The 24981-nt window shown below is 47.3% G+C and overlaps 1 protein-coding gene across 2 annotated transcripts in view; it reads left to right on the top strand.

Moving 5' to 3' along the window:
• MICU3 (mitochondrial calcium uptake family member 3) overlaps nt 1-24981 on the top strand; it is a 93189-nt gene that overhangs the window by 38250 nt on the left and 29958 nt on the right. The window contains exons 3-9 of one of the 2 annotated variants that reach the window (XM_043970939.1): nt 287-318; nt 4348-4426; nt 7211-7258; nt 13953-14035; nt 16716-16787; nt 20315-20353; nt 23653-23742. In XM_043970939.1, the coding sequence (XP_043826874.1) occupies nt 287-318; nt 4348-4426; nt 7211-7258; nt 13953-14035; nt 16716-16787; nt 20315-20353; nt 23653-23742 (443 nt within the window). The remainder of the gene's footprint in view (nt 1-286; nt 319-4347; nt 4427-7210; nt 7259-13952; nt 14036-16715; nt 16788-20314; nt 20354-23652; nt 23743-24981) is intronic. The other variant, XM_043970940.1, reaches the window with a different exon arrangement.

Genomic DNA, 24981 nt, shown 5'->3' with positions numbered 1-24981 from the left:
GTGTAAAATGTGGTTTCTCTTCTGTTGCCGTGCACTGTGGAGTCTTTATACTAGAGATAGTAGAGGGTTTTTTAAGGGCAACTCCAGGTCCTAAACTTGTGATAAAAAAGTGTTGTACATTGGGCAATTATTGAGTTGTGAATGGATTATAAAAGCAGAAAAAAGCACTTTATTAAATCACAAGGTGGCTATGGAAATGTAAGCTGTTATTACTGCACAGTTTGAATACGCACTGCTTTATAAACCCTTGGCATTCATGTCCTAATTTTCTGTTTGCTCCTTTTAGGTGTTAAACAGTGGAGATCACTTTCCAAACAGGTGAGATGCATTTGGGGCATCACTCATAGACTTAGCCTGCCTGCTTGGGGGGGGGGGGTTCAGAGTGAGCAAAAACAGTCTTGTCAGTCAGACAGACATAAATACTCTGAAAATGCCACACCCCCAGGTTCCCCTCCCACCCACATTCCCCAGCCCTTCCTCCTGAGGGCTAGAACCTCTCTTCAGCGGCAGATGTCAGGTTTTCCTGATGTTCTAGAGAAGGGGACGGCAGCAGCATTTGTATCCAATACATGCCCATGAGATCGGTGCTTCTTTTATTGGCATCTGCTTCCATTCGAGGCAGAGCTGAATGTTCTCTTGGCCTTAGCCACAGTCTCAGTCATGTGGAGCTGTTTGAACCCTGGCATGGCATGCAGCACAAAGCATCCTGGGAAAAAGCTTTCCCCTCAAGGATAGCCAGGCCTCAGATGCACTTATCCATTCAGCGCTCTAGTGTGGCTATGATCCTTTGGCTCCATAGATGTGGGAATTCCCTCCAGTGAGTCAGACCAAAGATCATCTGTATTTGTCTGTCCTGCCTCTGGGCCCCAGGTGTGTCAGAGGGACTCCTGACACCCATTTACAAAGCTTCTGGACTCGGCTTAATTTAAGTTGTCAAAAGATCCTTTCCCCTGGAAAAAGGAGTCCTGAGTAAGGAACTCAGGGAAAGATTAAGCTAAGTTACATGCATTCTCTTTAAAAAGCTCATGCCAAACTTGGAGGGGGCAGGCATGCAAAGAGACAGAGACAGAGACAGAGACAAAGAGAGAGGAAAGAGAGAGGGAGACAGAGAGAGAAAGGGAGAGAGACAGAGAGAAAGATAGAGAGAGGAGAGAGGAGACAGAGATGAAAGAGAGGATGGAGAGAGAAAGAGAGGAGAAGGGGAGAGGGAGGGAGGGAGAGAGAGAAAGGGAGAGAGAAAGAGGGAGGGAGAGAAAGAGGGGGAAGAGAAAGGGAGGAAGAGGGGGAAAAGAAAGAGGAGGAGAGGAAACAGAAAGGAGGGAGAGAGGTGCAAGAAAGAGAGGGAGAAAGAGAGAGAAAAAGAGACAGACAGACAGACAATCACAGTGAAGCTGTGGGCCCAGATTTCTGGCCTTTAGCAGCATCTACTGAGCCCTGCATAAATGCAAGCCCCTTCCTTTTGAACCCTGGCACCTCACAGACTTTTGAGTGGTTAAAAAAAACAACTCACAGCAATATAAACCTTTAGTCAAGTGCTGTTGGCAAATCAGGCATTCCCTGCATTAGAAATAAGGAAAATTTTCATCTAGGCTCCCAAAGTACTCTTGGCCCCTTGGGACCTCAGGTTGAGTGAGATCTGCAGGTAAGTAGAGCCACACAACAGGGTCTTCTTCAGTTCTACAATCAAAGTAAGCCCAGGACCCCACCCCACCTTCAGGAGGGAATAAAGCCCTCCCCTATCTACCTTCAACTAAATAGACCCCAGGAGCAGAATATAAAACCCCCCACCCTTATACCTCAGGAATCAGGCAAACCCTGAAGTCTCTGATGTCACACTTAGATTCCAAAGCACTTACTTACCTAGTCATACCTCCCGGATAACTAATATCTCTAAGAGATTGTATAAAATTTATAAGTTTTTTTTATAAACAAATCTAATGTTAGAAATATCTAAAATTAGAAGGGAAAAATCTTTGCTAGAAATTTCTCCAATAAAGATCTCATATCCAAAATATAAATACATACATAAATATGTATACACACATATATGTGAGAAACTGATTCAGATTCATAAGAATAACAATTGATAAATAGTCAACGGATGTAAACAGGCAGTTTTCAAAGTAAGAAACCCAAGCTATCAACAATCGTACCAAAAAAATGCTCTGAATCAGTAATAATTAGAAAAATAAAAATCAAAGCAACTTTGAAGTTTCATCTCACACCAGATGACAAAAGAGGAAAATGACAAATGTTGAAGGTCTTGGGGGAAAGTAAGTATGCCAGTACCTGTAGGCAACCCCATAAACTGACCCAGCCATTTTAGAGGTATGCCCAGAGAGTTACCAAACTCTGCTTGCATACTCTTTGACTCAGTGATAACAGTACCAAAGAAATCAAAGAAAAAGGAAAAGGATGCATTGGTACAAACATTTGTAGCAGCTCTTCATGGGGTAGCCAAGCATTGGAAACTAAAGGCGAGTTGTATTGGGGAATGGCTAAATAAATTGTGGCAGCATCTAGACATAATGAGATAAAAATGGATGAAGAGCAAAGTGAGCTGGGCTACAAGAACAATTTATCTCATGATGGCATTTCAGAGAAAAACCACTTGGAAAGATTAGACTCTCATCAACGCGATGGTAAATCCCAAATCCAAAAGGAATGCGTAGGAAACATTCACTTCCTGATGGAAAGAGATGAGATAGAACTTCACATGCAGAAAGAGACAGACATTTCTGGGCAGGGATAATGTGGGAATTTGTTCTGCAGAACTATGTAGATATGTATTGAGAGCTTTCTTTGGGATTAAATTTGTAATTTGTTGGGGAGGTAAAGAACAGGTTAATTTTGAAATTCTTACTACTTTAAAATTTTAATCAATTTTTTAAAAAAACATGGCGGCAATGAGTGGCCAATCACCCATTTATAAAATTGTTCCCATGAAACTAATTGTCCTGTAAGGTCCTGTTTCCTCAGAATTCAGTAACCAGCTAGAAGGGGTGTCCCTGCATTTACTTACTATTATTAGGATGTTACAGTTTCTTTAGATGACAGCCCTGTTTCACTCTTCCTGAACTCACAGAATCTCATCATAGGAAAGGGACTTCAGAAGCCTCTAGTCCACCCCACACCTGGATTGTCTTCTCCCCAGCAGTGCGCCCCCTCAGCTGTGGTCCCTAGCTCCCTCCACCCCACCCCTCCAAGGCACAGCTAGTCTGTGCTTCCCTCAGCTGTGGTGCCCCCTCTGGCAGTGAGAGCGGCTTGGGGCCATCGAAGTTGGTACACAATTTCCCAAATACAATCAGCTCACTCTGATTATTTCTCATCATACATCTGAAGCATGACAGCTTTTTAAAGAATTTGCTGATCAGTGTTTTGGGGGTTCTTAGCTCACTGATGTCCAAGCCAAAATGGATCTACAAAGATTTCAAGGTTCAGGTTTCTTGCAGCCCTTTTGGTAGCCACAAAAGCTGTCTGTGCAATATAATATATTAAATATATTTTATTGGGCCTGCAATAATTATGTGACTTGAATTCTTTTTAATCTTCTGGGCTAAATCTGAACTGAAGTAATCAGGAAAGATTTTAACAGAAAAGGGAGATGAAAGCATATATTGGAAAGCTAAATTAATATGATTAATAGGATAAGGTGGCCCCTTATATCTGACTAAAGCCAGAGGAATAAAATGGGAGTTTTTGAGAAGAACATTAATTCATGTTGAAGCTCAGTTGGCAGGAATCAGTTCCTGCTTCCTTGTGTTCTCTCCGTCATCACTGGTTTGAGATCTACAGATATTTGTGAACATGTTATTGCAGTTATAAACAGGAAGATAACATGTAGTCAGTACTGACTTGTTAGTGGCCAGAGGAGAGTAATTTTTTTAAAATAGGGGAAAACTTTCTAAGAAAAGGCGTACGGGGGCAGCTAGGTGGCGCAGTGGATAAAGCATCAGCCCTGGATTCAGGAGGACCTGAGTTCAAATGTGGCCTCAGACACTTGACACTTACTAGCTGTGTGACCCCCATTGCCCCACAAAAAAAAAAAAGAAAGAAAAAAGAAAAGGCGTATGTGTGTGATTCCATCTTTTTAAGTCAGAACCTTTGTATGTAGTTATTTATTTATCCATTTATTTGTTTGTTTTGGTTTTTTTGTGGGGTAATGAGGGTTAAGTGACTTGCCCAGGGTCACACAGCTAGTAAGTATCCTCCTGAATCTAGGGCCGGTGCTTTATCCACTGCACCCCCTGGCTGCCCCCTGTACAAAGTTATTTAAATCGCCAGTCCTATCTGGTAAGGTAACTTTTTCTTTTTGCCTCATGCTCAATAATTAAAATATTTTTATAGGAATTAAATGAGATGCTTAAAGAAACACCACCAGCTTGGAAAGGATCATCCAAACTTTTTCGAAACCTCAAGGAAAAAGGTAAATCATGAGTAACCCTCTCACTTTTTCGTTTTACAACACTTTTGCTTTGACATACTTTGGGAATATGTCTCTAGAGGCACTCGGCTTAATTTACCGAATAATAACGGTCTGCTCACACCGAAGCGCGCCAAGCCTCCGTCCCTCCTTCCAAGCTGGTTCTCAGAGAACGTGGGAATGTGCCTGGGCGAGACCGCTTGGCCGCTCGTCCGAAGGCTCTCCCACCTCTTTGTCGTCTCTGCAGCAGAACACAATGAACTCGCGGCTCATTTTGCAGCTCCTTTGCCGCTTTAAGTTATTTCACTGCCGGCCTCGGGTGTCAATTGGCTCTCTGTTGCCACCTTCCCTTGTAACAAGGGAATGCAGTGAAGCCAGACCCCGGGCCTCGCCACCAGGAGCTGTGTCCCGTCTCTGCCTGTCCGGCCTCCTCCTCCGGACCTGGCCGAGCTCAGACAGATCTTCCCGTGGGAAATGACTTTTTAGAGGGAATGTTTGTTAAGCAGGGTCCGTTTCCATATTATCCCTGTTCAGGTGGGTTCTGTTTCTTTGTGATCCACATGGGTTCTTGTGGCGCAGGTGGAGTGTTTAGGCTCTCAAAGCCAACCGAGTCAGAATCTCCGCTGCACATTCCTAGCCCACAAAATGGGCATAATAACACTCCCTCTTCCCAACTCCCAAACGTTAAAGGACTGTGGCTGATCGCAGTTCGTTTTCTCCAGCCGTAGAAGCTGGGAAGGCATCCTTGAAGAGCTGCTGTTTTTCCTTTCTGTCTGTCCCTGAATATCCCATGGCAAACTTGTTTTCTTGGAGTAACATTGTGACTGCCCTCCTAGGCCCCAAACAGATAGAGTGTCTGCCTCCTCCGCAGCCTCCTTGTCTACGAACCCTGGCCCAGTTTGCCCAAGGGCCTGCCCTCTTGGGTCTTTCATCATTTACAAGGGCTATTTAGGTAACAGATGAAAACGTAGTCTTGAGCCTCTTTGCTCTAAAAGGCCCTGAGGCAAAGAGGTGGGTGGTCCGGGAGCCCTCTGGGGAGTTTCTTTCCTACTTCTGGTCTATTTTTGCCTGTCTTCTCTGAATGATCCTTATGGCCTCTAAGTGCCCAGTGGCGATCCCAGAATCCTGCTCCCAGATCACAATGGTTTCTTCCAAACACAAGAAGAGCAGGCCTTCAGGGCGTCCTGTGAGCTCCCTCCCTGGGCCCGACACCCCTTTGTCAAGCCTCTGAGCCCTAGATAAGAGAGACAGAGGGTTGGTCAGGTTTTGTTTCTCAGTCTTCGCCGGGCCCACTAGCGTTGTTTGGAGCAGCCCCGAAACACAAATCCAGCTATAGGCTATGCTGCTGGGGTGCTTGGAAAGCTTCTCCGTGTGAGGTCACAGGGAACCCAGGAGCCTTTGCTCACATCTCCATTTGACGACCCCCAAAGAACTTTGGAGGACCACACTTAAGAGCCATTTGTCCTTCCTAAGGCTTGAATTCATGAAGGAACCCCGTGAGGAGGAGCTGCAGGCCAAGGCCTGTCCTCTTTCTGAAGCCAAACAGCAACCACGCACTCCTAAGCATCATAGGTAGTACACCGGTAGTGTCAGTGACGCAAAACATGGGAAAACCAGCTTTATTGCAAGAGAAATGAACAGAGGCAGGAAACCGGTGAGGAGACAGGAAGGGGTGTGGCATGGGAGGGGAAAGGTGCAGGGACCCCTCCCAAAGGGGAGGGGCCAGGCAATGGCAAAAGGCACATTCTTTTCTCTTGGAAACTGCCAGCCTGTGAAGATAGGCCGGTCTGCTTATCTGCAAAGGACCCAGCCTGGCACAGACGGACAGGTGCCTGTCTCGTCTCTCTAGGACACGCATGGGATCCAGCTTGGGGGGCACACAACAAATGATGTCAGCCGTGTGGGGAGAGGCAGGACTTTGTCCTTGACACATGCAGGGCCTTCTGCATGCTCTGGGTCCAGTGTTTCTGAAAAATATGGCAATTCAAAAGGATGAGTTCAGGGGACCCCTTAACAATAGTCTATCCCTGCCTTATGGGCGACTGAGCACCGTTAAGCAGTGTCTCAGAAACTTGGGTCCTCCATCATCTGTGCTGATTTTATGTTCATCTTCTACATCGATGTCCATTTATAAAAGTGATGTTAATAAGAGGCTGAGGGAAATGAGATAATTCTTCCCTTTTCTGATCTTGGGGAGAGCATGAATAATTTAATAAATAATAATTTTAAATGAACAGTGCCCATAATTCGCCTTAATAAGCATTAAGAAGAATCTAACATGGCTTTACCTAAGAATCTATAAAAATAAGAGATTGGAATCCATTTGGCTCTCTGGTTATGATTTCACAAAGTAACATATTCTAACCCAAAAATTGACATTGTGTTCCTTTATCTGAAGTTTTGTTTTTGTCTGTTTTCTTTCACAACCTGGCTAATTTGGCAATGTTTTGCATGACTCTTCATGTATAGCTTATATTGAATTGCTTGAGTTCTTGGAGGAGCGGGGGAGGGAGGAAGAGAATTTGGAACACAATTTTTTTTTTTAAAAATTGATGCCTAAATTTGTATTTGCATGTAATTTGGGAAAATAAAATTCTAAATGAAATAACTGTAGACAATAAAAACATTAGCATCACCATAGAACTGTCCTCCCTCTCTTTGCTTATTCATTCTTTCCAGAGGTATGACATTTTCATCTAAGGATATATTTATATGGATGCATAAAAGATAAAGTAACATTGTGCCTGCTTTCTAGGAATCAAAGCTGATGATTATTTTTCTTTCTAGGTGTGATTTCTTACACAGAATACCTGTTTCTTTTATGTATTTTAACAAGTAAGTATATAAGATACAATCTATTCTTTTGCTAGTGTAAACATTTCCTTTTCATGACAGCCAGGCTCTGAGGGTCAGGAGGGTAGGATGCTGTAGATGCAGAGTTCTGAGCAGCCTTAGGCAGCTGCCTTGGGCTGGGTGGTAGAATTCAAATCCCAAAGCCCAGGAAAGTGTCCCAGCTCCCCAAGACAAGACCACGAGTTAATGGACCACATCTCGGGCATTTATATGAGTATTTCTCCAGAGGGTAGGAACTCTCCTGTCTTGGCAGCTCAGAATGATATATTCTAGGGGGCAGATTAAACAACAGCTATGTATTCTAGACCTTGTATTCATGGGATCTGCCTTGTAACTCAGTCAATCAGGAAGCATTTCTTAAGTGCCTGCTATGTACTGGGCACTGTACTTAGTGCTAAGGATACAAAGAGACGTAGAAATCAGTCCCTGCCCTCACAACTATGGAGAAACAAGCCAAGAAACAGGGTAAAGTGGAAATGACAGGCAGAGAGGGAAGGTGCTAGGAGGGATCTCGGGCATGGTAAGACCGCCTCGACCTCTGGCATCTGTGCCAACCAAAGCCTGGATGGGCCCTGCACATGCCATTTGCCATGAGTGGCCTGACACAGGGGTGCCAGAGACTTAGGGTTGGCTTGGCTTTAAACACTGATGGGGAAAGAGAATGAGAAGCCATAGTGGAATGATAAGAAGGTGGAAAAAATCGTGAAGGATAGAAAGCTGGGGCACTTCCCATTGTTCTAGGATGGACAATGGCAGCCCAGTGGGCTCCATTAAGAGGATGAGAGAAGAGGGTGCTAAGGGAGAGGGGACTCGGAGCCTTGACATCGGACCCTGCTTAGAGGGTCTATGATTTTGAGGAATGGCTCTTCCCTTCATCTGTGCAGGTCACAGACCCACTAGCACGTAGTAGATGGCCTGCTCAAGTCATTGTGACCTGTCAGGCCCTTTGAGCAACCTGAAACGAGCTTAGCCTGAAGCCAGGGCCACATCAAGATGGGGCCCCAGAGGGAGGCATGCGTGAAGGGTTTGCTTTAGGAAATACAGAGAAAGCAGTGGAATAGGATGCCTCCAGTTGGATTAACAGGACCTATGAGAACTGGACCTGTAAGGTAAGGACCAGATAGATAGGGGTGGGCAGGTGGCAATCAAACAGACACGGGGGATAAGCTGTGGAAGGGCAGCATGGTGTACCGGAGGGAAAGCTGGACGTGGCACCAAAGGAGGTGGCTTCAAGTCCCTGGGGCACTTGGAACAAGTGACTTAGCCTTCATTTCTTCCTCTGTAAAATGAAAGGGTTTGACCAGCACTAAGCCCAAGGTCAATTTTGGACCAGTCGTGTAGCAGCGACGGCCAAATGAGAAAGAATGGGAAGGAATAGACACGGACCATCCTAAGACCCTCCTGAGATTGGTCCTCCAGACAGGAGGGGGCAGGCATTACCGGACCTGTGCTGTCTGTCTAGCGGTAACCCTACCTGCTTTGTGAACCTTCTGGTGCTCTCGAAATGTGAGTCTTTAATATGGATTAACACCGTGCTCCTCCAGCTACCATCTGTGGTTCTGGTTTACTTCCATTGTCTCCACTGCCAAATAATACTGATGACCCTGACTTTCTTTCCATTTCTATTTGCAAATCGACTTTACCAGATTTAGCTCTGGATCTAGGAGGCAGGGACAGATACACCTACAATGGGACCGACTTCCTTCTTTCTTGACTACTCTTCTAAACAATCACCTAATGAACTCTAATGAGCTTGTCCTTATGAAGAGTCTGGTCTTAAGCAAGTTTTCATGATTTGTAAGAGTTGCCAATGCAGATTTAGACAGTTGAGGGTGTGGGAGGGGAGCCTAGGACCTTTCCCATAGTCAGGTTCAAGAATTTATGACAGGTAATGACTGGAGGTCCCCTTTTAAAAGTAATTGTCTTAGAAAAAAAAGGCCAAATGTTTCCTCAAAAAAAGGCATTTGAGGGGCTGCTAGGTGGCACAGTGAATAGACCACTGGCCCTGAAGTCAGGAGGACCTGAGTTCAAATCCAGCTTCAGACACTTGACACTTACTAGCTGTGTGACCTTGGGCAAGTCACTTAACCCCAATTGCCTCACCAAAGGGGAAAAAAAACATTTGGGCTGAGTCCTTTGAAGGATGACTTCACATTTTCTTTTATAAAGGCTAAGATGCATAATTCATCCCCTTTCCACTTCTTGGTTGACCATGGATGGGGTGAGGGGGGTCTCAGGGAAATTTTAAGGACTCTAACCCAGGCAGTTGTTTTTAATTCCTGACTGTGGGAATTCCTAGACCTTTAGGTGCATGATGAGGTGGTTGCCTGGGCACAAGATCACTGTGTGGCCATCTTCCTTTGTGCTGGGCTCCATAAGTGGAATCACAATCTTAAGAATTCACTGTCACATCTGACCTCAGCCATTGCTTCCATGGCTGTTTTGGTTGATATTGCATTAGCTTTTTACAAATAACTGGGAGCATAACAAATCGTTTAAAAAACTGTCATCCTTTCATAGAACATATTTATAGCAAAATTTTTCAAGATTCTTTTGATGACTATGTGATCACTAGTGCATTCTTTTCCCTTACACTGGTTTTATCTGTTAAGTCTCTCTCTCTCTCTCTCTCTCTCTCTCTCTCTCTCTCTCTGCAGGGCAGTGAGGGTTAAGTGACTTGCCCAGGGTCACACAGCTAGTAAGTGTCAAGTGTCTGAGTTTGGATTTGAACTCAGGTCCTCCTGAATCTAGGGCCGGTGCTTCATCCACTGTGCCACCTAGCTGCCCCCCTGTTAAGTCTCTTTTAACAAAGATAAGCAACTAGAATTGTGGAATTTAGACAATAAAAAAAATGCTTACTTTTGCTGCTGACACCTCAAGATTGCATTGAACTTGTATTACTATATTTTCCTGAACAGTGAGAATTTTAGTATCTGAATTGGCAAGCCTTTGGGGGATTTTATTTCTTTTATCGAGAATTTTTGTTTAGAAAGAAGGATGATTGTCAATGAGCTCTGGGAAACATCTTCACCATCTCTCTTTTGAGTCATGGAATTTGGACTAAGGATTTAAATTCAGGTGTCCAGACAATTAGTTGCATTTTTAAATGAGCATTAGACTATTTAATTATACCCAAAATGCCAATTGAAAAGCATAAAAGTTCATTCAGCCTTTTGGTTTTTCTCTCCATAAGATCAAACAAGTGTAATTATGCACCTTTTTAAAAGCCATTGAATTCCCTGTGTTGTAAGTGAGGCAGTGTGGTCTGATGGGTAGAGTAAAGGACTTTGAGGCTGGCAGGAAGACCTGATTTCTGCTAGCTGTGTGATCAGTCAGTGCAGGGTGAGCCATTATCTTCTCCCCTCAGACTCCCCTTTTTCATATTCCCTCCACCATGGAGGGATCATATAAAGCTCTGGGTGACCCCAAAGCACAATATACAGGTAGCAGCAGTATGGAGACATAGCTAAAGCTTCTCTGATGGAAAGGGGGACATTTTCGTCCTTTGAATGAAGGACTTTTTTAGAGCCTCCTCATCCCTCTGCAGACTCTCAGAGCTGGGAGGAACCTCCGAGATAAACCCTTGCCCTGTCAAGAGCCCCATCTCCGGAATCTCTAACAAGTGCTTATCCAGCCTCTGCCTGAAGACCTCCAGAGATGGAGACCCTGCTATCTTCCTAGGGTGCTTGACCCACTTAGAGCAGCCCCCTCTCCTTCCAGCAAGACAAAAGCTGCTTCCCTGCAGCCTAGGATCACATGGTCATCAGATTAGAGTGGAAAGGTCCCTCAGAGGACAAGGGACACAAACCCTCCCTATTCTAGAGGAGAACCCTGGGGGCTGGAGTAATGAAGGACTGCCCTGGATCAGACAGGAAGCAAAGGCACAATTGAAATTGGAGGCCTTGGGCCCTGCATGCCAAACTCATTCCACAGCCTGGGCCCACTGGGTCCAATTCTTCTGGTACTCTGAACATCACGGCTATCACTTGTAGTGTCGACCTCTGAGCTACTCCTTAATTGCACCCTCTGGCGGGATCTCCAGGGTGGTGACTCCGTGACTCCTGGTGGCGCTACTGTAGATGGTTACTCCCAAACTGTACCTTAGGAGCCCCTGCCAGTATGCTCCCCAAGAACAATTAGCCAACAGGCGAAATTATCCTCCAAACAAAAGCATTTACTGAAATGCTACAAAACATCGCTCTCTCTCCATAGACTTGGCGTGTACTCTCCCAATCATATATGTAGCCTGATGACGGTGAGCACACATTTTAAGAGTACAGTGGTCCTAAGGCTTACATATAGGGAGCATGCAGCTAAGGATACTCACTGTTCTGATACTACAGGCCCTATAAGTCCTTTTGCTCCCTATAGAGACTTCATAAAGCTACCCGTGGGCATAGTGTCTGCAGTACAGGTTTCTCAAGTGGGTTCCTGGGGGCTGCTACTCTCAGTGAGCTCTCTATAGAGTCCATAGCTGATTCTCTTTGGACTGCTGGAGGTCTTGCCCTTTGATGCTGCTTTTTCTTTCTATTGACTTCCTCTCTGTATCCACGTCTGTCTGGAGTCTCTGTCTCTTCCCCTTTAACCATGCCTCAGATTAACGCTCCAAGTTCTTAGACAAGGTATCTTTTTAACTCCCCTGGTAGATGCCATAGCAGACAAGAGAAGGAGGGAGAAATCCCTTCTTCTCCCCGTCCTCATAGCAGCATTGGAATACTCTTGTGGAGTTAGAGTGTGTGTGGTAAGACCTGTACAGACACAGAATCCTTCTGGATCTTCCACAAGCAGCTCCTGGCTAGAGCCCCCAGGGGCATGGCCCATGCTCAGCCTAGTCAAGTATGTTTCTCCTTTGGATACACTTAGAAAGATGTTCCTGCTTCCCCCAGTTATCAATACCTCAGTAGCTTGTTGCCTCTGGGATTTCTTTCCTATGACTACATAAACTGCCTCCCTTACACTTTCTTCCCATTATCCATTTTTTTCCAAGGCTAAACTTTTGGTCTTCCTAGAGTGTAGGTGTGACCTCATCATCCTCAGTTCAAGAAGCTTCATCAGCTCCCTGTCACCTTTCAAATAAAGTCGCTGTGGCATTTAAAACTCTCACAGTCATTTAAGGTAGAATTAGCTCCAATCTGGCTGGCCCACTCACTATTTCCTGTACATGATAGTACATCTCTTAGGCAGTCAGACAGGCAGAGTGATCTGGGAATGTCATAGACATATTATGCCTATCTGTGCATTTAAAATATCTATTATATACATTTATGGTATTCCCCACATAAAATGTTATTTTTGTATTTAATGATTTTAAACTATAATCACCATTACCTGATATCCAGGAAAACATCCCTATTCCTTCTATACTATTTCATTGTGTAATTATAAAATTTCTGACAAAAAAAAACTATGTCACTGTATTGCATCCTATTTATTAGTAGAGGTATCACTGTCGTGTGTGTGAGTGTGTGTGTGTGTGTGTGTGTGTGTGTGTGTGTGTGTGTGTGTCTAGGCCTATAAAATAGCAACTGGGGAAGATGATCTGTAAGACTCCTAATTTCACCATCTTGTTTTCCTAGCTTTCTCAGTCACTTTTCCCTTGGGAAAATATTTGCCAGTATCCTAAATAGAAAGGTTTCATCCCTCCTCAGTTATTCTTTCAACTCACACTCAGATTTGTAGGCTGAAGACCCAAAGGGTGGCTACCACTTCAGGTTCAAAGGTACATGGCCACTCCTACTCTTGTAGCTCATGAGCCCCTATCAGTGTGCTTCTCATTAATCATCAGCCAATAGACTACAATTAGTTCTTACTCAAATGTCATAGCAAGAACAGTAATTAGAAAACATTCCCTCAGGCAGCTGGGTGGCGCAGTGGATAGAGTACCGGCCCTGGAGTCAGGAGTACCTGAGTTCAAATCCGGCCTCAGACACTTAACACTTACTAGCTGTGTGACCCTGGGCAAGTCACTTAACCCCAATTGCCTAAAAAAAAAATTAATTCCCTCTTTAAAACTTGGGTACGCTTTCCAACAAATGTAGACAAACACAAACCTAAATGGCAGTGAGGCAGATATGTAGTACATATACACAAAGGAACTCACAACTCTTGGTATCGCAAGACCCAAAAGGCCTTTCTCTCTTGCTAGAGTCTTCATGTAACTCCCCTTGACTGCTATGTTTTGCTCAGGATCTGCTCCTCTCCATGGTCTCACTCTCAGTTGCTAGAGTGCATAGCCCTCAAAGCTGCTGATTCTCTCAAGAGACCATCTCTCTTTAGCCATACCTGCTTGGACTATGTGTCTCAGTTCTCTGATAGATATACTACTTCCTCCCTTCAAGGCGGACTTCGGTGGAGTGGCAAGAAGAGCGGCAAATTCCATTCTTTTCCCCCACAGGAGTCTCTCCACAGGCTTTCAGGATCTCTAAGTCTCAATTTAACACTTTATTAACCCCATGTGATTCATTCTAGGCCTTCTGTGACTGGGGGGGGGGGCTGGGAACCCCATCCCTTAGAGAAACATGCATAAAATGCATTTGGGATGATGGCTGTGAGAATGAACTGGTGGCTGAGTGTCTGTGTATGTGGAAAATGAGGGATTGCTCTTAACTGACATGCATGTTATAGCTTACAATACATTGTGCTGATCTCACGGATCCCTTTTCTACTCTTTTGGCAGAGCCTCATGCAGGTTTTAAAATAGCTTTCAATATGTTTGATACTGATGGCAATGAGATGGTGGATAAAAAGGAGTTTTTGGTGGTATGTAAATTAGTATTGCCTTTGATCGCTGTTAAAGTAGTTCATGATTTCATTTTTGTGTTTGAATGCTGTATGGTCCAATAGAGCAGGAAGGAAATGTATAGAAATGTGTCCTGTGATTTGGAAGGTCTCAACTGTCTACAAAGTATGAAATGGTTACCCTCATGTTTACAATGTACCCCAATACTCTCCATGTGTGTGTTTAATCCCTGCACACCTGCATGTGCAAGCACACATGTAATAATTCTTTAAACCTTAGAGATAATCTTGCTATCTCTATGTATGGACTATGGTTGAGAAAATTGAAATACACTATCTGCTCCACACAGTGTGCATGAAGAGGCTGTCATCTGGTTTGCTGCCATGGTCCCCCAGGAAAGCTGGTGGGTTTTAGCAGTCTCGCTTCATGCATGGTGCATGACTGTAAAGTGGTTGACCTACCCTCTGATCAGTGCATGCTGTATTTGTCTGTCATGTTCCCCTCCATCCCAGACCGCTGTCCTTGGGGCACCTTTGTGCCTGCTGGGCCGCTCCGGACTGCTCTCACTCACGGCAGTCAGAGTATATATGCACAGGATATTTAGAGCTGGAAAGGGCCTTAATCCAACCCCTCATTTTACAGAAGAAAAAACCAAAGCCCAGAGAAGGGAGGCGACGCTGGTCATCTTGGCTGGTCGCTCTTGACAGCCCTTCCCGGCTACTTGTCCTGACCTTAGTTTGGGGGATTCTCTCTAGGGCTTGTACTTGGTCCCCTTCCCTGGCACTGGTCTTCCCCACCAGGCTACTGACCTCAAGCACCCTCTAAACTTGAGTTACCATTTGTCTGTGCCCATATGCATGTGTCTCCCAAGTTAATAGAAGCCCCAGTCTTGAACTGACTCCCCTCTGACTTACCCTGAGGAAAGGGCAGCTCTCTGTCCTATTATAACCCAAAGTAGGCTGGGCCAAGCCAAGCCCTTTACCTCAGCTCTGTGCTGCCCGCCACTCAGGCCAGAGGGCTTCACCCTCCTCCAGACGGCTCCGAGGGGCAGTCTGAGGAGGGCTTTCTCCTCTGTCCTACACCAGGTGCTAGCTGGTATTCCTCAGCAGTATCTTCTCATCCCTAATGACCTAAAATCCTAGTCTGATAAGCCTTACACCTGTGTCCTCATCCGTGCACCCAAAGGTTTCAAAAACTAATTGCACGCTGAAGTGCCCCACAGCCTGTCAGAGCTCACTTCACTGGCCCATAGCTTCCAGCCCCACTGCTGACTTTGCCACATGGCCATGTGTCTTAGGGGGCTGCCCGTGGGCTCACTGCCCTCCAGAGGCACAAAAGCACCCTCCTGGGGTGTGGAATCCCGCCCCATGTCTGCCAAAGGAGAGGTGTGATGGGTACGCCCCAGACAAGCTGCAGCATTGGCGCAGCAGCCCCTTCCTCATCCATGATGGGCCAGAGCTGGTGCCTCGGAGCCCTCCAAAGGGGAGGGAGGGCCTATTTCAGTGGCAGCCGCTCTTGAGCCCAGGGCAGCTGATAAAGGCAGGCTGACTACGCCTGGCGCTTGGCTGCAGGCATCCTGCTTCCTGCCATTAGGGCCCTGGCTCTTTCAGGCAAATGACACTGCTTTTGTACATTTCACATTATGTCAGTGCTCATGAGCCGAATCCTAGTCTATAAAGTGGTAAGTTATAAGGTTTGGGTTTTTTTTTTCAACAAAAGAGAAATAAATCTCTTTAGAGGGACCTTGGAGTAAAGGAGAAGAGGGGTAAGCACTTTCTCAGCAATTAGTGGGCAGCAGGGGGCGCCACAGTACAGAGCACTGGGCCTGGAATCAGGAGGAGCTGAGTTACTTATTAGCGGGGTGACCCTGGGCAAGTCATTTCTCTTCTGCCTGCCTCAGTTTCCTTATCTGTAAAGTGGGGATCATAGGAGCCCCTCCATCCCAGGGTTGTTGTGAGGACCCAATGAGATCATATTTGTAAAGCACTTAGTGTTGTGCCTGGCACTTAGTGGGTCCGATGCCAGTGCTAACAGCTGTGATGATGATGGTGGTGGTCATTACTGGTGATACTGAGGAGATGCCTAGAACACTGAGAAGTTAAGGGATTTTATCAGGTGTTTCACAGAAATCTCCCTTTCCTCAGTAAGAAGCATTCCCTTGGCATACAAGCCCAGTGACCTCGCCAGCTTAGTTTGTCATGACCTTCTTGTGGCACTTCTCATGGGACCTTGGGCCAAGAGTATATCACACAGAACTCTGACCCAAACACTGAGTTCCGACGTCCATACTCATGGGCCATGTCACCCTGAGGGAGTCATGAGCTCGGAGGCCCCCCCACCTTTGGTAACAAAGATGAGGAAACTGAGACGCAGAGGAATGGTGCCCAGGTCCTCTGAACCCACAACCAACACAATTTCTAGTCTACTGGTGAACTGAACTACGAGGCTAACAACTGTCACACTATGTGACTCAAGGATTATTCGGGGAAATGCTGTGTCCAGTTCAAAGTACTCTAGTATTATTCCTCCTAAATGTCGCTTATTCCTCTGTAAAATGGCAGGAAAACAGCTAGCCCTGTCCCTTCCCAGTGTTGTTAAGAGGAGAGTGAATGTCTGTGCAAGCAGAGCAAGTAGGGGAAGATGGTTAACACAAAAAGTGAGGCCTCAGGAGGTGTAATGTCTGATTATTATCATTTTCAGCTTCAAGAAATATTCCGGAAAAAGAATGAAAGGCGAGAGGCAAAAGGAGATGAGGAAAAGCGGGCACTGTTGGTAAGGACATTTCTACCATTTTGTCTTGGGCCTTTGTCCAGCCCCAGTTCCTGGTGTCAGAGAAGTCTGGCATTTCTGAGCCCCTGAGTATTCCCACCCCGCCCCGCTCCCTACCAACGGCTCCAGTGGGTCCATCCATTGGACCTAAGTGTCAGCCTTGTGATCAGGCACAGTGAGGGGCTCTCCCTGTCACAAGAGGGCTCAGTGGCCCAATAATGCATTTTTGGTAGCAGCAGATCCAGAAGGGCCATCAATGGAAGCAGGTGAATTAATTTTATTATATTCAGGAATCTTCAATGTAAGTCTCCTCTGCCAAAGTCTCTTGGTCCCCCCAGGCTAAGCCAGACTGAGGAGCTTACTCACAGGTTCCATGTCCCCCAAGCTCAGGGAGAGTCATGAGCAGGAAGGGGGATTCTCAGCTCCAGGATCTCAAGAAGAGCACCTGCCAATGCCTAGAAAGGCTGCGAGCTGTGGCCAGCCCAGCCCAGCCCAGGAGGAGCATCCGTCTCTTGCCTCCAGGGCCCTTTCTGAGGTTCTTGGGCTGGCCTCATACTGTGCCGCCAGGTTAGATGGCACACCAAGTTTGCCTGACTAGCACCCAATCACAGTGCCCTAGAGCAGTGGTCTCCAACCTTTTGAGCCCTCTACTTCTTTTTCATCAAGACTTCTTTTTCCCTTGGTGGGCATACAGGGAGTTGAGAGGAATAATCTTCCCTCTCAGAGTAAAGTCACAGCTATCATGAGGGATCACTGTCCATCTCCAAAGGGGAGAAGGGTTTAGAGGCTTGCAGAAGGACTACAAGAGGTAGCTGAGTGGAGGAGGCTGGGGATGTCATGGGGGATGGGGAGGTGTGGTGGTGTTGGAGATGTGCTTCACGGTTGGCTCTTGTGGGGAGGCTGGCGTGGGATACAGCCCATCTTGTCACCCCTTGGCTGGTTCATGACACACCCCTTAGGGTCAGGCCCTCACACCACTTGAAAGACCCCAGAGAAGGGCCCCAGTGTGATTTGAGAATTGTTGATGGAGGGTCCGCTGGAGCCCGGCAGGCGCCAGATGCTGGGGACACAGCTGAAAACTCCAGCCGTCACCCTCCTTTCCCCAGAGCAGGCTGAACACCGAGCATTTTGCTGGGTGGGAAGGAAAGAGAGTGTTGATGGTTCTTCTTGGGATTCTCCCAGAAGGAGCTGAAGAGGGAGAGGACCAGAGGCCTGCCAGCCATGGGCACACACCTCAGGCTGGAGATGGGAAGCAATCTGCAGGGCCCGGCACCCGGGCCAACACTTGGCCCCTCCATCAGGATGCCTTAAAAATGGTTCTGATCGGAGGCAGCTAGGTGGTGAAGTGGCCCTGGATTCAGGAAGACCAGAGTTCAAATCTGGCCTTAGACGCTTAACACTTACTAGCTGTGTGACCCTAGGCAAGTCACTTAATCCTCATTGCCGCCCCCCCCACCCCCGCAAAAATGGTTCTGCTTACTCTGACTTTGGAAGAAGGTAGGATTTCATCTCCGTTACTAATGCAGATCCGAGGCCTTGCCAGCCATTCAGTGTGAGGGATGGTTCCTGTGGACTTGGGCCCTCCCCTTACTCTTTTTAGGTCTGGTGCATGTGCACATCCCTAAAGGACCCTAGGTAGCCCATGGCACCAGGGCAGAGAGCCCCCAAAGACCACTGTGCTGTTACTCAGTGTAATAGAGGATAATTCAGACTAGCCAGGGAAGGTCTCTCTTAATTAGTGAAAAGTCTAAATTTGGGGGGTTTGTATAAGTGATTTTACTATCCCCTATACCTAGACACAAGAACTAGACTAATGATATGTTCCCTAGCATAGGTAACTTGGGGACTTGCTTTAATGCAGAGATAAGAAATGCATTCTGGAATTCGGGATCAAATGGTGGGCTTAGAGTCAGCAAGATTTGAATTCACATCCTGCCTCTGACATTTATTTGTACGTCCACAGGTGGGTCACCTAACTTCCTTAAGCCTGCTGTAGCTCTTTTCTCCAAGGTTAGAGGTGGGTCGCCGTCTGGATCTGCATTGCTGAAGAGGCTTCCCACCCCAGTAACCAGGCTGTCACTTGCTTCTGCTTGTTTCCTCGACAATTCATGTTATTCCCCTTCAGGTCCTCTACGTTGCAAGGAAGTGGTCCTGCCTGCTGGCTCCTGAACTGGATATTCTGCCTCCCACAGACTGCCCCCCATTCCTGGCATGCTCCCCCTCCTCAGCGCCACATCTGAGAATCCCTAGCTGCCTTCACTGCCCCCCCCATTGTTTGTGCTCCTTCCCTTATCAATGATCCTAGACTGACTTGTGTATCCTGTGGTAGCCAGGGCCTCTTTTGTTTCTGCCCAAAGTGCCCTAGCCCAAAGCTTTGCACTTATACCAAGTGTTTCCAGTGTAGTCTCCAAAGTCTACCCAGAGTTATCAATCTTCATCATGTCCTAGGGGTAGAGCTGGAGGGACATCTGACGGTCTTATAATGTACCCCTCATTTTATAAATGCCACCCAGAGCGGGAAGTGTCAGAACCGGCATTAACACCAAGGAGGCTTCCTGCCTCAAGTAGCTACATATCCCCACTCCCCATCTTGGATATATCATTGGGTGAGTTATGTAACGATTGGAATGACGCCACCTGCTGGAGACTTGCTGTAGAGGAGTTCTGCCCATGAAGCGAAGGTCTTTGAGGGCAAGACCAGGCTTCAGGAAGTGACGCGGACTAGTGGGAGGAGGAAGGAAGAGACTGGCGCTCAGTCTCGCTCTCTTTCCTGAGGACGCTGGCGGAGAAGGGAGCTAGAAATGTGCTCTCCCTTTAATAGATAGGAATCTAGGCCTTTCTCTCTCTCTTTACCAAATTCTTATTCTCCTTAATAAATGCTTAAAAGCCTAACTCTTGCTAAAGCTTATAATTTATTGGCGACCACTCGTTAGATATTTTAAACAGTTTAGATAGAATTTTAACCCTTAACAGTTAGCAAGCCCTTCTTCAGAGGGGATACAAAGGTAAACTGTTACCCCACAGGACCCAAACCTGTCCAGTCCGCAGAGTCTGAGGTTTTCTCCCAACTCCTCAAGTGTTGTTGGCCAAGCTGAGAAATAGACATTGGCGAAGGCTTTACAGACCGACCCACATCAAGCCCTCGTTCTCATGGCCTGAAGTTCCCCCTTGGACTGCTGTTAATGCCACAACTTCTTCATCAAATGGCCCCTCAGTTCCCAGATCCCCTGAGGTGTCCCCACATGCCTAACAGCATCCCATGGTGCCCAAAGGTGCAGCCCTATTTTATAAGGAGTTTGCCCACAGTGGAGATGTTCCCCCCACTAAATGATTCCACAGCAGCCAAAGATGAACAGAAAGCCCTCTGTCCCGCAGGGCTAAGGGGTGTCCCACGCCAGACTGTGTCGGGGTATATGGAGCGGAGCTGAGTGATCTCCCTCATTCCTAATGGACTCTTTTGTCATCTCTCCTTTTCCTGTTGCTGTTCTGAAATGTGAACCCTTCCTTTGGCCCTTTGTGCTGTGTGTCAGCGTGTTCAACTTTATGGACTCCATGCCTCTCCTAATAATGTATGTACCAACCCCTGGATGTTCTTTATGTCTCTGGAGCTCAGAGGGCCGTTGGGGGAGGGTCAGGGAGGGGGACTAGCTTGTTTCCTTATGGAAAGGGAGCTGCTCCTAACCATTGTGCTGCCCTTTAAGCACTGGGTAGTTATGGAGCCTAAGATTCAGGACGGAGAGGGTCGGCTCCACCTGATTTTAGCCTGAACGAAGAGAAACGTCACCTCCCAGAAGGGACTGTGGGGTGGGGAGAATAGAAAGTGGGTCCTTCACAGCATGAATTTTACAGTTCATTCTAAATTCCTATAAATGAGCTCGTTCATTCCCTGTTCCCCTTCTGCTGAACTTGGTTCCATCTTCTCGTCTTCTCCCAACAAGCTGGCCTTTGTCGCCTTATCAAAGTACCAAATGCCCTCTGCCAGACCCCACGGTGCCTGGCTGACTGAGGGATTGAAAGGCAAGGTGTGGCCCCTGAGCCCAGGGCCCACGGCTACTCACCAGGGTGGTAAACCTCTTGTTAGTGACCCGGCTGTATGTCAGGTGAAGAGCTTGTCTGGCCTTTGGGCCTTCTGGGCATAGCCAGGTACCCATGGGCCAGGCAGGCAACAGAAGCATTTGCATTCAAGTGCATGTTCAAGCAAGTGCTGAGATGCATGGGCTCTTTTTCCTGTCTCAGGTGCCATAGTTGAAAACAAAAAACAAACCTGCAGTCTTTGAGGAGTCCCTGGCTGTTCTGCACAGGTGACAGAGCCACTGCCACTTGGGCCCTTGGTGTTAGACCAAAGGTCCTTGAACTTCCCCAAGGAAGCACCTCAGCACCAGGACCCAGAGCTTGAGGAAGCAGCTGCACCAGCAGCATCTGGCTCTTCCTCCCCATCACAAAACCTCATGTCCTTATAGAGCAGACATCTCCATCTCATTTTAGACTGAACCCAGGCAAAGGTCTTCATAAAGAGATTTCTCTCTCGCATGATCTCCACCAGGATGATACTGAAATGGAAAACAGGGTCTCTCCTCCTTTTGGGCTTCCTACCCAGCTCACCTCACCTGTTGTCTATGGGGGTGGGGAGCTCTGCTGAGAAAGAGTGAGGAGCCTCATAAAAGTGTGGGCACACAGGGGAGTCTCCCGTAGGTCCAGAGAAGAAATGCAAAGGCCTTTCGAGGGACCTCACCATCCTACTGTTCTGATGATCGCCACAGTCAGAGCTCTGGCTGGAGGGAAGGGCAGAGGGGCAGGACTGGGCAAGGGGTAGACAGAGAGACAACACAGAGACATGGGCAGGGGTTGCTTCCTCCCCAGGTAGACACCTTTGTTTCTTCAGAACTGGCTGCGCTGTCCTTGCCATGTTGACCCCTTGCTGAATCCATCGGGTCATCTCTGCCCTGTCCTCCTCCCCTTAGCCTCTTGCCTGCCATGCTTTGCCAGCCCCACCCTTGGATCACCCCCACCATCCCCCTCCTCCACAGGGCTGGAGGCGGGCACAAAGCCATGCTGACTGGAGGGCCCTCCTGGGATGTTCCTCCCTAATTGGTTCATTATCCCCAATACCAAGAGTGCCTCTTCTTTCATCCTTCTTCAGACATCCCATGGCTCCCCCCTTCCCACTGTCAGGTATGTTTATCCTTGTCATTGTACCACAGTCATAGTAAGGGCTGGTAGGGCCTTAAATGTTGGCGAATCATAGACTGGCAGGCTCTCACCCTAAACAGGACCAGGCCAAGCTGGGCCTAAAGAAAAACTTCCCTCTATGGAGAGGTGCCCAGCCTGGGTCAGAAGACTTCGGGTGTGGGGCCCCCTCCCTACCAAGGCAGCCGAGGCTGGAGAGTGTTCCTGACATCCAGCCAAACATTTGTCCTGGAAATGCTGATTTGGAGCCAAATTAGAGTCCAGGCAGTGTCTCTGATGGCTAGCAGGCTGTCAGCTCTTTGAAAGCCTGGGCCCCTGCGCTCCTTCAGCAGTCTTCAGGTCAGTTTCAAGTCCTCTCACCTTCCTGAGCTGGGCACTCAGGGCATGCCCACCTTGTCAATGGGATGCCCAGAACTGAGCCCAGTGCTCCATGGGCCCCGACCAGGGCAGGGCAGAGCAGAACCCTGATTACCCTGATTCTGGACACCACATCCCTGTTAACTTACAAGCTTTGGTGGAAGGGAGCAGAACCCAGCTACTTCAGCACTGCAAAGATGCTCTCCCTCCACTAGCACAGATAGCAGCTCCCTCCACCCTGTATCAGAAGTTCTCAGGCATTTCTGTGGCTAAAAGAATCCACCAGCCTGTCACTTACTGGGGGATGACCCTCTCTGAGCCAAGCTGGGATGGTTCCTCAGTTGCCTGCACTTTAATGAAGCCTCTCTCCCAGGACTGCAGGCTTCTGGCCCAGCCTTACAGCTCCCCTGTGACAGGGCTTTGAAGGGTCCACTTCTAGTAAGCAAACAAACACCAGCCCCAGAGATCTGGAGAAGTCTTCCCAGTTAAACTCCAACATAAAGGACATGTCATTGTTGTCATCGTCTCTGTGTATCTGTATGTGTATATTACATGCATGTGCATGTATGTGTCTGTATTCTCACCTGCATCCCATGAACCAGCCCCTGGTGTACGTATCTATAGCCCAAGAGAGCCCTTTGGAGGCAGTCCGGGGAGGCTCTGTGACCTGCCCAGCCGTCACCCCTGAGCCAGCCTGAGTCAGAGGCAGGACTGGACCCCAGTCTGTTCTGACTGACTGAGGCCCACTCTCTATCACTGGGGCCTCTCGGTGCCTCTGATGTGCCCAAGCCACCCTGTATCTGCAGCAAGGGAGATAACGGGGGACTTTGGCCAAGAAGGCAGCCTCCCATCCCCTTGAAGGTGTAGCATTTCTTCTTCAGAGGCTGTGACTTACAGAATGGGTTCTCTGAGGATCAGCTGGGATCCCTAACCTGGGGGGATCCCTTTGATAATCACTCCTGGTAAGGGAGCATTTTCCACAAGCAAACAACCTCAGAGTCATTCCGCTCTGCAGTCATCATGTCACACCTGACGAGTAGTGACGTTTCTTGTCCAACTCATGTTCAAAGGCTGATTCTTTTTTATAAAGCCACCCTGTGTGAGCCAGAAAGAACACCATTGCCCCATTGAAAGTCCTGAGGGGGTTCATCAGTGGGGTAACAGAACATCAGGGTAATAGGTTTTGTGCAGCCCCCAACCAAAGGCTGAGAGAGTGTGCTTTTCTTCCCTTTGAGAGTTGGTTAGAAGATCTTTGAAGAGGGGGAGCTATTGTTCTTGGGGATCCCACTTCAGACTTCAATGGTGCCTCTTGAAACTTCTACAGGTGCTTAAAACGGGAGAACTCATCTCCAGAAGCTATTGGGATACACTGAGACGGAACACAAGCCAGGCCCTCTTCTCGGACCTCACTGAGGTATCAGAAAACCTGGACCTGCCAGTCCAGGCATCATTTAGTCCTCATTTCATTTTGAAATCAGTGGTGGTGTGTGTGTGTGTGTGTGTGTGTGTGTGTGTGTGTGTGTGTGTGAGTGAACCAGGGGTTCTCAAAATGTGATCCAGAGTGACCCCTTTCACAGGGGTCTGTGGGGTAAAACTATGTTCATAATGATATGAAGATTTTTCACTTAACATGATGATTTTCAATAGATAGAACACACAGACAAAGGCTGTGGGGTCTTAAATCATTAGTAAGGGCATCCTAGGGGTCCTGGACTCCAGGATTTGAGAATCACTTGTTAGCCAATTCTATATCATTTTGTAGGAATTAAGATGATAACATGATGTCCTATGCATGTAGTCCTTAGGTGAGAGTCAATTATTTCAGTGTTTCATGACTTTCCTTAGCTTAGGCAACAGAAAATAGCACCTTTGCCAATGACCTTTGGCTCCTTTTGGGATACCTGTAACATTTCCTTTTTTAAAAAACTTCAGCCTTTCTTTTTCAAACTTTCATTTGATTCCATTATACAAACTACGGACATTCTTTTATTTAGTTTGTCAGAAAGATGACTGAATCAATGATAAGCAACTTCCCTGACTAAAATCCACACAGACTCTTCCCTTAAAGAATAAGGTCATCCATCTCTGCGGAAGAGAGGTTTAGACTTTTTCTGAAAGACTTAGCTCTGCAACCAACACCAAGACCATTATTCAGACTCTAAATCCTTCGGTGTTGGACAGCACCCCTCTCCTGTTGGTAATGTGAAAGAAACCCTGTGCCCCAGCCCTCCGCCAGTGTCTCCTCCAAAGATCACTCTCTTGGTGGTGTCAGCAAGCATATTCTGGGCAGCTGGTCTCGGCCCCTGGCAAAGCAGAGGTGCTTGGGTGACCCCTCCAAGGAGCATTGGGAGTCTCCTTTGGTCTCTGAGGAGGCCCTCTCGTTGGGGTTCTTATCCATCCCAGGGCAGCTTGGGTCAGTGGTCACTGCCTGGAGGCAGCCATCCAGCATGGCTCCCTCCTCCCTCCCTCCCTCCCTCTCCCCTCTCCACTTTTTCCTTTCCCTGCCTACATGCAGCTCACCACCTTAGCCTCATCACTTAGAGCTAGACAAATGGCAGAGGGTAGGGGGAGGAGCGTCTTTCTTTTGGAGACAGATGAGAGGCTCTTTCCTTTGTACTGGGTTGAAGAAATATCTGTGGCAACATTATACCAC

Source organism: Dromiciops gliroides, chromosome 6 (assembly GCF_019393635.1).
Source record: "Dromiciops gliroides isolate mDroGli1 chromosome 6, mDroGli1.pri, whole genome shotgun sequence".
Classification (NCBI taxonomy): domain Eukaryota; kingdom Metazoa; phylum Chordata; class Mammalia; order Microbiotheria; family Microbiotheriidae; genus Dromiciops; species Dromiciops gliroides.
Note: the sequence above shows the minus strand (reverse complement) of the source record. Positions and strands in the feature narration are given on the sequence as shown.